The 13,701-nt window shown below is 44.6% G+C and overlaps 1 protein-coding gene across 3 annotated transcripts in view; it reads left to right on the forward strand.

The window, feature by feature from the left end:
* Window positions 1–1,623: 1,623 nt before the first annotated feature.
* The window catches only part of LOC146185092 (serine/threonine-protein kinase SIK2-like), a 30,507-nt gene continuing 18,429 nt past the window's right edge, over window positions 1,624–13,701 (forward strand). The window contains exons 1-5 of one of the 3 annotated variants that reach the window (XM_084606080.1): window positions 1,624–1,875; window positions 3,078–3,194; window positions 3,714–3,777; window positions 9,445–9,560; window positions 12,630–12,675. In XM_084606080.1, the coding sequence (XP_084462206.1) occupies window positions 1,753–1,875; window positions 3,078–3,194; window positions 3,714–3,777; window positions 9,445–9,560; window positions 12,630–12,675 (466 nt within the window). In that variant the 5' untranslated portion in view covers window positions 1,624–1,752. The other 2 variants (XM_084606083.1, XM_084606081.1) reach the window with 2 other exon arrangements.

Raw genomic sequence — 13,701 nt, forward strand, 5'->3', positions numbered from 1 at the left:
AGCGGCCAGCGGGTCATCCAAGAGCGAAGAGAAGAAGAGGCGACGGCGTGCGCCTTCCTTTATAGCTCCCGCGCGGGAGCGTAATTCCGTCTCCTCACCGGTTGGGTCCCGCAACTTCTTTCTCCTCACTGGTTACTTCTCAATGGGTTAAACGGAAATAGTTACCGAAAGGTGTCTCCGAACGCAACCTAAAGGTAACTCACTCACTGAAGTCAGGAAATGATTACGGTGAAAGTAATTGATTAGTGTTACCATTGTCATGCCATCACCTCGTGGCTCTGTTGAAGTCTGCTTTAGCGACTATTTAAGAAATAAAAGCGCTATACATAAGAAATAAGCACTATACCGCAAAGAGATGCCGCCACCTGTTCGACAAAAGCATTTGTTGGGCGAGTTGGTGTTTTTCATGATCCATAACTACAGCGCTATAGTGAACTAGAATATTCTAGTTCACTATATACAGCGCAAACGACAGGACAGAGATGAAGGAGGGACACCTCCTTCATCTCTGTCCTGTCGTTTGCGCTGTAGTTATGGATCATCGCCACCTGTGTCATCCCTGGAACCATGGATGCATAGAGCTAATGAATGGGAGAGCGGATTGCGCGGCTTGTTTTGCTTCGCCGTCCCCGCAGATGCCCCAAACAAATTTTGTCATCAAAAATTCTGGCTACCAACTGTTATTTCCGTACGAAATTTGAGCACGAATAATATAATAATTGGTTCACAGGAAGGGAAGTGGAAGTGCGCAGTATCTGTCACACTTGTTTCTGTGGACACCTGAACCGCGCTGTAAGGGAAGGGAGGAAGGTGGGAGTTAAGGTGGAAAGAGAGAAAAAGGAGCCGTAGTGGAGGGCTACGGAGTAATTTCGACCACCTGGGGATCTTTAACGTGCGCTGACATCGCACAGCACACGGACGCCTCTTCGTTTCGCCTCCATCGAAATGCAGCCGCCGCGGCGGGTTCGAACCCGGGTACTCCGGCACAGTGGTCGGGCGTCCTACCACTGCACCACGCCGGCGCGCACTTGAGCACGAAGGATTCAACGATTTAGCTGGGATGTGTGCGTGCGTGCGCGTGTGTGTGTGTGTGTGTGTGTGTGTGTGTGTGTGTGTGTGTGTGTGTGTGTGCGTGTGTGTGCGTGTGTGCGCGCGCGCATTCTGCTGCCGTCTGCCTGGCGGCTGAGGCCGTGAATAACCAATGTATATTCGCTAGCCCTTAGTCACGGAGGTTCCAAACCCCGTTTCTCAGGTCTGCGTGCCAGGGGCGGGGAGTAGGGGGCCTCCTAAACGGGGAAAAATAAAGTTCTAATCAATCAATCAATGAATCTCCGTTCTTTGTAGTGATGTGGTCTATCACCGCTATTGTTGTGCCCTACTTGTCCCTTTCGCATCCAGTATGTATGGCACTTCTATTGATAGCGTCGTAAGCGCTGTGAAGCATGGCTGAAACGTTGTCCAGTCAATATTCACGACTTAGCGTATTTAGTGGCGCACCGTTCCCGAAACCGAAACTGACGTTTGAACATGGCTGCGCTTATTGCAGCGTTTTCCATTCTATACCCAAGACTAGGGGTCATGGCTTCGTGCGTAGAGGAAATGCGTCACGTAGGTGGTGTTTGACGCGCTTCCGGGACGCTGTCGTTTGGCTGTCGGCCCTCGGTCCTGTACAGCCAGCCGGTGCTGCATGCTGGAAGACAGCAGGCGTGCGCTGTTGGGGCCCTCGCGGGGCGCTCCCGGCCCCTACTAGCCATGGGCATGGCAGTCAAGCTCAAAGGCCCCATCCGGGTGGGATTCTACGACATCGAGCGCACCATCGGCAAGGGCAATTTCGCCGTCGTCAAGCTGGCCAGACACCGCATCACCAAGACCGAGGTTAGCACCGGCAGCAGTAGAGCTGGTCAGGAAGGTGTCATATCGCACGCAGCGACTGCTCGACTGACCGTGATCACCTAGAGTGGCTACATCTCATGATCACTTGTAGCCTGAAAAGCGCCCTCAATCGTAGCGGCTCGCGCTCGCGACGCTAGCCCCGCTGTTTGTGCGTGCGTGCTAGTTCGCGCGATACTATGTTCAGAACTGTCTCTATGTGACTTTCTGTGTCGCCATTCACACCACTGAGGCTGTTTTACGTCCTTCCTCAGTCGCGAAGTTCGCAGTTATGTATTCATAGACTGCTTTTCGATTTCACGGCCAGTAGTGCCGGACCCGCAAATACAGTCTGCCGTGAAGACCGGCGTATCCCTCCGTCAGATTGGACGCTGTGCCAATTACTTTCCAAGTGCAGTCAAGCACTAACGTCCGTCTGGAGTGCAAGCTTCTTTTGTGTGCTGAAAAGGAGAGCAACGTGTCCGCTACGGAGTCCGGTTACGTCTTCGCAGTAGACGCTCATGTCAGCTGAAGTGCGTGAGAGCCGGACGCGGATGCCTGCTGGGAAAGTGAAAAAAAAAAGAAAAAGAAAAGAAGTGGAAAATTCTTTGCAGCAGAGGGCAACGCGTTTCCTTCTTTGACTGCAACTCCCTTTGAAAATTCGATACAACCACTTTTTTGAGATCCCTCGGTGGCAACTTTTCGATGGAGGCGAAAAGCAAGGCATCCGTGTGCTGTGCGATGTCAGTGCACGTTAAATAACCTCAAGGTCGAAATTTCCGGAGCCCTCCACTACGGCGTCTCTCATAGCCTCAGTCGCTTTGGGACATTGAACCCCATAAACTAAACTTTTTGGTGACCGTGTCCGACCTTCCTGTTAACACATGATATAGTGTACCTGGTTGTGGCCACATTTGCTGCGAACGTGTATACTCAAAGTTGTCTCGTGGTACAGCATGCTTAACTGAAGAAGAGCGTCATTCTGTTGCCTGCTCCGTTGACTTTATTCATTTCCTCTTTAAAGAACCCCAGGTGGTTGAAATTTCCGGAGTCCTCCACTACGGCGTCTCTCATAGCCTGAGTTGCTTTGGGACGTTAAACACCACAAACCAACCAACCTACCATCTTTGAACAGCAGTGCACGATAGTCTCGAAAGAGGAGAGAAAGTACCTTGGTTGTTTGTGTAGAATTTTCTCATGATGTGCAGGTGGCCATCAAGATAATTGACAAGACCCAGCTGGATGCTGCAAGCCTGGAGAAAGTATTTCGTGAGGTGCGCATCATGAAGATGCTCAGCCACCCACACATCGTGAAGCTGTACCAGGTATGTAGTGTGCTGATATGCAAGTTTATCGTATGCGAACATTCAGTGTGGAAGAAGCATGCAGGTGTCTTTGTTATGAGGAACATGTATGGCTAGTTTCTTCATTTTTCTGCCGAGCTCATAGCTTCATGATATTGGCACGCATAGTATATCTATCTTAATGCCCCTTCTTGAGATATTCACTTGCGCCTTGTATCAGACGTACAATATCAACTGGAGTTGATGGAGGTTAGGGAGCCTAGGCTCCCTAATGGAGCCTGCCATTGATGCTACATATAAAAAAGGAAAAATGTAGAGTGAAGTGCCAAAGTATAAAAAAAGAGAATTGGAAAAAAGAATGCCAGTGTTCAGTAATCGAACAAGGGGAAATAAAAGCCTGTGAAACATTCAATAATTTCTTATCTTTTTTTGTTTATTTGGAAATCTGTGTAGCTCTTGCAGGTTGCTGTGGAGCTAGAATGTTGATGGGTTATGTGAGCAGATGATGCAGCACGCTAAGGCAGTTGTGTCTGAGCGCAGGTGATGGAGACGAAGAACATGCTGTACCTGGTCTCGGAGTATGCCAGCCAGGGGGAGGTGTTCGGTAAGCTGTTCCAGAGTTGTGTGTAGAGCGCTCCAAGTAACTGATTCCTTTTACTAAATTATATTTTCCTGATGGCTAGTGCTTAATAAATTACTTGCTTCAAATGCAATGTTCCAGATAATTCAGTTACTTTGTCCTGTAATTGATAAGCAGCAATCAGTTACCTTTCTTTTCTTTTTTTCTGAAAACAAGTAATCTATGGTACAGCTTTGAGAACCTCAACTTAACATGAAACACCTGTGTTAGCAAGGATGTTTCTTTCATCACAGAGTGGCAGCGAACCAGCTGCAGAGTAGCATCGTGACTGATCATGTCAATGCCATGACCGAGCCATGGCCGCCCCTTGAGGCTGTTTTCGTCTTGAGGAATATCATGCGTCCACTCTGTAGAGATCAACTGTTTTGTCAGATGGCGTTGCAATTTCCTATCACTCCCAACTGGGCGACTTCTATACGAAGCCATGGATATAGCTCAAAAAGTCTCACAAAACGAGGATTCCAGTACTACTGCTAGAGTATTTTGTAGTGTCAAAAGGAAAAGTGTGTGGACCGTGTCAGCTTCTTCAGCAGGAAAAATTCACAGTGTGAATTAAAGCAAAAGCATACTGCGCTTGAGGGCATCTTATTTCTGTTATAGTGCTTTTAATGTGTCGTCAGAGAACTGAGGCATTTTTGCACCTTTTCTGTTTGTGTTTGAGGTGCTGACTAAGAAGTGCGACAGTTTACACCTTTTTAGTCTTGCGCCACAAAAACTGGTGTGAAATGAAGGAAGACATCTCCTCCTGTTCGGCACCATGTTCTCCTTGGTGGCATACCTACAACAGGCCCTAAAATAATTTCATGCCTAATAATAACAGTCCAGTAAAAATTAAAAAAGACACACAGGACAAGAAACAGTGCTGTGCATGTGTTTTTAGTCCTTGTCTATCTTAAGGAGCTCATGCTGAAAAAAATCCGTCACCATCAAGCCTCTGCTAAATATAATGATTTGAGATTCACAAAATTAAGTCAACGAATCAGAAAAAGGTCCAAGTGGAGTTAAAATTATCGAGAAGAATGCACTATTTTGTTTGACTCTTGAGGTGAAGCTTAAGAGACCTTCCCTTGGTTTTATAATTAATTTTTTCTTTATGTAAAATTAACCAGATTAAAGTTCATCATTGGTGCCTTTAAGGTTTTATTGTAGAGGCACCTAATAGTGGAACCAAAAATCAGGAGCAGGCAAAGGACCATCTGTCAAAAATAAGGGTAGTCTATCGATGGAGTGCACTTGCCCTGAAATTTCAAGTTGCATGGAACCAAACTTTTAATCTGCTTCCATGATTCATCTGCTTGCCTTTTTGTTAGTATACCCCAGATATGTGGAATGAATCGGAATGATAATAATTCTGGAATACTTTTTAGAACAATTTAAAGTCAGAGTATTCATGGTCATGCCTTCTTTTCAGTGGCGCCAGATGCAGATATTTGCCAGTGCGAACAGTTTTTCACTGTCAGAGCCGAGCATCGCTAGCATCGAAGCATTGCGCAGTGACGAGCTGGTGTGCAAGTTCTTCACAGGTTGTAATGCTGCTCTTCCCTAGATGCCATTGACCCAGCATCATAAAGAAAAGATTGCTTTTTCTGCGTGAATGAGGCCGGCTACTGTGGTTCTTGTCCCCAGGGATATTACATTTCAACTCTCAAGGGAACCCGGCTCTGCTATATGCGACTGCAACTTGCATATCACTATACCTAACTTAGCAGATTCCACCATGCAAAAGTGCGAAAACACAGATGCAGTTCAAGGATGCATGCAAAGGAAGTATTCTGTTTAAACCAGCACATACTACTACTAAAGGGTTTCGTGTACGAGTCAGTGCACAAAATGCTCATACTATAGTATGCTACTGCTATCCCTGCAGCGCATATTATCGTTGAGAGAGTGATCAGTGTAGCACTGAACTCTTGATGATAAAATGTGGAAAAATTTGAGACTTTAAAAACTGCTCATCTTAAAAATTGGCATATACAGGGAATGAAGAGGCTTGTTATCAGATACATACGAAGGATACCAACAGCCGCTGACGTGAAGGAGAGCAAAGGGAACTTTTTTGTTGCATTGATCAACATGAAATAGTAAAATAGTCATGGATATCATTGGTTAGAAATATTTAGGGGAAGCCCCCAAGGTGGAGTAGAATTCTAATAAGGGAGCAATTACTCATTGTCATCCACCCGAGCGCAGCCATACGGCTTAAAAGGGAAGCTATACAGCTTTCTCAGAAACTTCGTTGTTAAAGAAAATTCGTTCTCGGATCAGGACGAATTTTTCTTTAACTATGAAGTTTCTGAGAAAGCTGTATAGCTTTCCTTTGTAGCCGTATGTCTGCGCTCCAGTAGACGACAATGTGTAATTGCTGCCTTATTAGAATTGGTTAGAAAGTAGAAGAAATAACCAGATGTGGCCGGTGGGATCCAGCCCACAAGAGCAACAGACTCAAAATTTGGAGGCCATGGTCATGTCTGGTTGTTATGTCTTCTACTTTCTAACCAGTTATATCCATGATTACTTTACTATTTCACATTGATCAATGCAACAAAAAATTCCCTTGGCTCTCTGGCTCTTTTCATATGTGCTGACCTTGGAAGTTAAGTGTCCACCACAGTATCAAGCAAGCTGCACTTGTCCATGGTGGTCCGAATAAATTTGTATTACTGCAATAATTATTGCAAAGAAAATAGTGCAGTAGTAGTCAATTAATTTTCTGGGGTTGTAATTGGCCACTTTAACTTGTTATATTCTATGCTAACGTGCACAAAGCTGAACCACTGCAAACCCATTAAGTCGGGAGAAACTCCTCAAGGGGACTTGGGCAGGACTCTATTGGGCAGCCAATAAAGTCTTGGACAAGGGACCTCCACCCACAACAATCTGTCTACTGGGCTAACAAATAAACATTTTCATTGGCTCCTCCAGCGCATATATTGAGAGAGTGCAATGTAGCTGCTGACTTCACGGGAAAATGTCAAAAATTTAGCAACAACTTTGAAACACGAAACACGGCTCCCCTCGAAAACAGACAACATACTATAAGAAAATATCACACAAGCTGTACTAGTTCGTTGCAGCTTGGGTAAATTTGTGTTATGGCAGCAAAGGTTGGAATGAAAGTAATGGACTAGTAATCTATTACTTTTACTTAATTGTTCAGTTATCTTTCAGAGGCTGTGATTGACCACTCTAATGATTTACATTGCTGATAAAGTAATTGTTATTGGAATCTGTTTCTATTTTCTGTAATGTGCACAAGAGTGAGCTATTCTGACAGCTGGAGCCACAGCTTCCTTGATTCGTTATATGCTTGCTCTAAGCAGTGTTCTCTCTATACTGTCTCCACAAAAGGCTTTATTTTTTCTTGTGCACGCTGGAGGAATGTCTTCTGCAAATGTTTCCAGGGCTACATACCCAACATGGTTGAAACAGAATTTTACCTGCCTGCTTTCCTTGCTCGGCAAGCTTGAAGGTGGCAGTAGTGGAATTTTCGTTCCTCTATTTCGCTATCCAAACAGCGAGGAAGTGTGATAAATGCATCACTCTGCACTCATTAGGACTGCAGGCATGAGGGCCTGAGGTTTTTGTTCAGTTCAGTTCAGTCGTGTCCGACTCTTCGTGACCCTATGGATCATATCGCGCCACACTTTCCGGTCTCTTACTATCTTTCTAACATCACATAACTTCATCTGCAGCGCCTCGAGGATGCCATCTAACCATCGCGTTCGCTGCCTACCCCTTCTGCGGTGACCCTCAACCTTTCCCAACATCAAATCTTTCTCCAGCGACTCCTCTCTTCTCATCAGATGACCAAAGTAGCTGAGCTTTAAGAGGTTTTTGTACCCAGTAGTATTTATGGCTTAGTTGCCTGTACACACAGGTGCAATTTTTGTATTCCTTGTCTGAAGTAGTTAAATCTCGTTACAAGAGACACTGTTACAAGAGACACTCAGTTATAAGAAACATTTGAAAATGGTTTGGTTGGCTTCCCTATGTCTGCCATGTTAACAACATTGCATACAAGAGACATGGTTACAAGAGACACTCTGTTACTAAGAGCAGCTTTGCAGGTCCCTAGAATAAATACTTGGCTATTTAGAAGAGACACAACCCAGGTGTGCTCATGCAATGCAGCTGAAGCATGCCAACTCGTACATGATGCACTTCAGATTCCCTTAGCTAAATTCTGTTTGATATCAGCATCCTTTTTGTTGCAATATGTCAGGAACTGAGAAGGAGTGCTTCCCCATGATTGGAAAGTCAAAGCGACCCCTTTGCCACTGGCGTCGCATTGCTGTGACCTGCGAAGCAAATCAAAACGCATGAATGACATCCAGCATTTTTAACTCCTCACTGTCAAAATTTGATCACAAGATGCTGGCTTGGAATCCTGACATCTTTCTCTTTGTGGACAATGCTTCTTGCAACACCAAAGTTCTCGTGCTCAAGGCCACCAAAGTTATTTTTTCCCTCCAAACTCCACACCCCACCTTCAACCAATAGACAAAGGCATTATGCGCTCTGTCAAGTTGCTGTGCAAAATAAGGTTGGTAGAACGCCTGTTGCTCGACAGGATGCAAGACTGTACAATAGTAATTGATGCGAAGTTTGCTGTTCAGGTGATTTCAGGTGTCTGGAATGGCCTGAGAAGTGAAGCTGTGAAAAACCATTTCAGACAAGCAGGCTTTAAATGTGGTGACATGATGTAAGAGGGCCCATATATGGATACTGTAGAAAGCTTCCTTAAAGATGAAGCTTCGGTGAGCATCCAAGAGACTGCTGAGGTACCATAATGTTTTCAGGAATTCGTATCTGCAGATGTGGATGTTGTGTGCTCCCAAAGAGCTTTCAGACTGTAATTCTCACGCAAATAAGTGGCACATGTGCCATAGAGGGTGACTACGAGGACATTTCAGAGGACAAGTGTCAGCATCTGAAGGTAACGAGCATGTAAGAGTGATTCAAAGGTATTAGAGCAACAGGAAGGCCTGCAAAGTGAAGTGCTTTACCTCCAGAATTTGGGAAGGAATACACTCTGCACTCATAAAAATACATACTAGTATGAATAACTTTAAGCTTTCGTGAACAATTTCCTGTTAATGCGTGTGAATGCATTTATATGCTGATGTGCTGTAAACTGATCAACACAGTGCTTTTATAATTTTTGGTTACAAGAGACAAGAGACATCTTTTTCAAGTCCCTTGAGTGTCTCTTGTAATGAGGTTTTACTGATACATGAAGACTGTCCAGTACTGAAGCATTTTGTATATTTGCTGGTGATCGCTGAAAGCAATACTGTACTGTTTACATGATTGTAAGTCTACCTGACTTATTATTATTTTTTTTTTTAATTTGAACACCCGGAAAATGGGGGGAGGGGTCGAATTAAGTCAGAACCAAAGCATGGTACCATCAACAAAAGCAAGGAAAACGAGATATCAGATACCCTACGTCATGGCTATAACTTAAAGCTTGCTCTATGGCTCCCATCTTAATATGTAAACTAACGCTTACAATTATGTAACTATCATTCTTTGTTTTGCTTGCAAGAATGCTATTTGCAGAAGTAAGCAGCCAATATATTTTCATCTTGTTTTCTAGGACTGAACATCTCTCTTGAATGCTCTATGCAGAGTTTATCTCACGGCATGGTCGCATGCCTGAGCCAATGGCCCGGCGCAAATTCTGGCAAGTACTACTGGCCGTGGAGTACTGCCACAGCCAGCACATTGTTCACCGGGACCTTAAGGTGGGTATAAGAGCTCTGTTGAATTCACTTTCACTGATGGACCTCGGCTCTGAAATTGCATGCTGTAATGCATAGGAGGGAGCCGTCTCAGCTTTTGGGAATGAAAACGGCACTGAAGATATTTGGACTGTATCAACATGGTACTGCAGTCTAGTTACCAGTGCAACATTCTCACCAAAAACTGTGCTGCTGCATGCTAGAAAAGACTCAAAACTGATTTAGACGTGTCACTGGCCTATTTTGCAAGTAAAGTGCATGCAGTGACACTGATTTGGGAACACGGATCCCTGGGGCATGCTACTTTTTAATTCACCTGAAAATGTTGGCAGCCCATTCTTTTTGTTAAGTACATTGCAAGTTTGACTGGACTGATGGAAATATGTTGAAATCCAGTTTTCTAATCTGTGAATCCATCTTTTGTTGTCAGTCAGGCAAACGTCAGCGTAGCCAGAAAGAGCCACTGGATCTATATTTACTGAACAGTAAATGGATGTCGTCCTAGGTCTCGTCATTCTAAAGTGGCTCTGTGACATTAATCAAACGTGGTATTTTAGTCGGTGTATGCATACTGTTCAGGACATTGTGATATCGCCATATGTGCCCATTTCAAGCTGATAATGTTAAGATGTAGCGATGAGTTTCAGAAATGGAAATGAGGTGGCAGCTGGACTGGGCGCTGCCTTTTGAAGCGAAAAGCTTCACTACGAGGGTCAGAGCCAACCTTCGCACGGGCCGTATGTTGCAAAAGCCATATTCTGTGCATGCGCGATACCGAGTGACGTCGCGCGGAGCGCAGGTGGCCACCGTCGCTGACTGCGTTGCCTGATCTTTCGCCGCAGCTGCTCGCTACTGCGCATGTGCGCCGCCGCTACTACTGTGCGCTTGCCTCCTTTCAACCATTTTACCTTTCGCTGCAGCCGCATGATTACCACAGTTACTACACATGCACAAGGAGGGCTATAAATGCGCTTGCCAGGGAACAGGCATGCGCACTCGCCATGGAAGGAGAAGAGAGTGTGGCTGCTGCTAGACGACGCAGAAAATCTACCGATCCACAAGTGCTAGCTTGGGAGTTGGCTGAAAAGCAGCGAAGAAATGAAACTAAACAAACGGCCGAAACACCCGAAGAATGGAAGGAACGCCTCGCTAAACGACGCAGAAAAGAAGCTGAAAAGCGGCTTTTACCTGCGTCCACGGCCATTGAGAGCAGCAAAATGAGTGAAGACGACCAAACAACTATGCATTGTGTGTTGCCTTAACAGCGGCGAAGAAATGAAGAGCGCACCCAAGCTTTTCACTTCTGATATCCAGGCTTAACCAAGCTAAGCCACTGCCAATTTTTTTTTATTGATCATGTGCCCAGTTTGAGTCTTTTTCTTTTATACTTGGGAAATTGGGTTAAAACTTTTTTATTGAATGTTGTAAGCTCTTTCCATGGAACAAAGACTTCATTATCAGTGAAAGCAAACAAAGATGAGTAATAATGGCACTAGGGCTGATACTTTTCATTTCTCTTGAAAACTGTCATCTCTGATGTTCAAACTGCTCAGAGAAGGCAGCAAAACAAAACTCTGGTTGACACACCCTGGACGAAAAAAAAATGGCTGCAGCTTAGCTCAGCTAAGCCTGGTAATGCATGTGAGAGCTTCGTTAAGCTTGGTTACGCTGCGTTGCTAAGCCAGATTAGACTCATATAGATAACCAAGTTTACAGAGTGGAAGCTTGATTAAGCATGGTCAGGCACGGCTTGCTGTGGTTTAACTTCTTCATACCTGTCTGCAAACGTCAAGAAAACATAGTCGAAGCATTCTAGCAGATCACTTCATCATGTCTGTCTTCGACCCTCTGGGACACCACAGACTGGTCTAGGTGAAGCGAAGGTGTTGAGGGCATATACAAGGCGGAGGTCCCAGGAGGCGAGCCAGATAGCAGATAGCCAATAGTGGTGATGGAAAGAAATGGTAGGCAGGGGACTGGTAGGCTATGTGGCACTGTGTCAGGCAATGTTGTACGTTTATGAAGGTATGTGCTGGTATGAATAAAGCTTGCCAGGTGGGTGTAGAAGCAGCAGCAGCTGTGTGAAGTAGAAGAAGCGAGCTCTGCCACACATGCAAAAAATAAGCATGGCTGGTGAGGTGAGGTGAGGCTGTAGCTTTCTAATCCTAGCGACGCCAAAATGAGAGCATGGGAACATCTGGAGCTTCTTTCGTTGAGGTAGTTGCCCGTGCCCTGTCTGCGACGGATATTTACATGAAACAATGAGGATGTCACAATGCTTTGACATGGGCTGCCCTGGAAAAGCAAAAATTGCATTCAACCTCCCGCTTTGCATGTTCAAGGTGCAATTCTGATTGCTAGTATGTCGTTGTGGCATCAAGTGAGTGAAATGGGTAAACGAAATGTTGATCGAATAATTAGGGGAGTCCTCCAAGGTGGAGTCGATTTGTAATAAGGGAGCAATTACTCATTGACGTCCACCTATGTACAGCCATACGGCTACAAAGGAAAGCTATACAGTTTTCTCAGCAACTTTGTAGTTAAAGAAAACTTCGTCCAGCACCAGGATGAATTTTTTACGAGTTTCTGAGAAAGCCGTATAGCTTTCCTTTGTAGTTTTATGGCTGTGCTTGAGTGGACGTCAGTAAGTAATTACTCCCTTATTGTAAATGAAATGTGTATTCGTCTGATCTTTTCATCTGGAAATTTCTGAAAGGAATCACATATTTTCATTTTGTGGTTGTGCTACACCTTCTTTTTTTTTTTTGCATTAGTGCCTGGAATGCGTGAGGGATCTGTTTAACCAGAATACTTAATTGGCAGGGAAAGAAATGTCACAGTTGCCCTTTAAGGAAAATTGTTTCTCCTTCTCACTCTGACAAAATAAATGGACTCCAATTGTATCACGGGCTCTGGAACGTTAGTAAGCATTAGTCCTGCAAGAACGCATGGCACCATGTTGCCTGACTACCTGATTGCTACCAAACCAAATTGCACTACACAGGCTACAAACCTGCACTAATTTAACTCGTTGTCGTCCCACTTGGCCCTAAACGTTAGCCCTTGTTTCAGGCGGAAAACCTGCTGCTGGACTCCCACATGAACGTCAAGCTAGCTGGTAAGAATTGCCTGCCAGGCACTACTGGGCCATCCAGTGTGCTGCTTCGTATATTGCACCTTTTCTTAGTGGGCATCCAGCTGAAATGCCACAACATATAGAAACACAAAGCAAGAAAATGCACCATTTGTAAACAAGCACCTGATTGCACAAAAGGGTTTTAGGTCCTCATTACCAAGAGGTAGCTTGCATCTAGTGAGAGCAGAAATAAAAAGAAATTAGGATGATGCTTGAGCTTCATTTTGAGAGTAGATGCGGTAGCACCTTTAATGCTGCCTTTTAATTTTGTGAATTTTGGGAATTGAGAGACTGACACAAAGTTTGGTAAAGTGTTGAACATCTTTCATTGGTTTGTTTTTTGGGGACTTGAAGAACAGTATCTGTCTTACTTTTTGGTAGATATCTATGCTTATGAATTCATGTGCGCATTTTTTCTGACACTTTTTTTTCAATTCTGAGTTAGGCAATGGCTTGTCAATAGAGTGCCTTGTCAACATTGCGTTTCTTCACATGCAGTTGCAGGGCTGCAGGCTGGAACAAATGCAGACACCGATGTTTAGCTTTGTCCCTAACCAGATCTGCCCATTTTATAATTAGAGCCATCTATGCGACTTATATGCATAACAGAAAATGTTCCTAACGCAACCCTCACCACGGTGGCTCAGTGGTTAAGGAGCTTCGTAGAGGCGTCTCTGTGCTGTGTGATGTCAGTGCATGCTAAAGAACCCCAGGTGGTCAAAAATACTCCGGAGCCCTCCACTATAGCACCTCTCACTCGGACCTCCCACCCTTCAGGTGTCCACTACGAAGTGACAGATACGGCTCGTTTCCTTTCCTATAAATCAATTTTTTTTTTCGCGATCTAACCTAGCCTAATTGTGATAACTGCATAGGGCCTGTGTTTTGTAAGCATTCTGTGGTGTTCACGGTAACTTTAGTGCTTGTAACTTCAGTGAGATCAAAATGCCAGTTCAAGTAAACTTGAAATAAGTCAGATTCTAATTTAACGAAATTCCACAACATAAG

Source organism: Amblyomma maculatum, chromosome 6 (assembly GCF_055883805.1).
Source record: "Amblyomma maculatum isolate TAMU_Amacu chromosome 6, ASM5588380v1, whole genome shotgun sequence".
Classification (NCBI taxonomy): Eukaryota; Metazoa; Arthropoda; class Arachnida; order Ixodida; family Ixodidae; genus Amblyomma; species Amblyomma maculatum.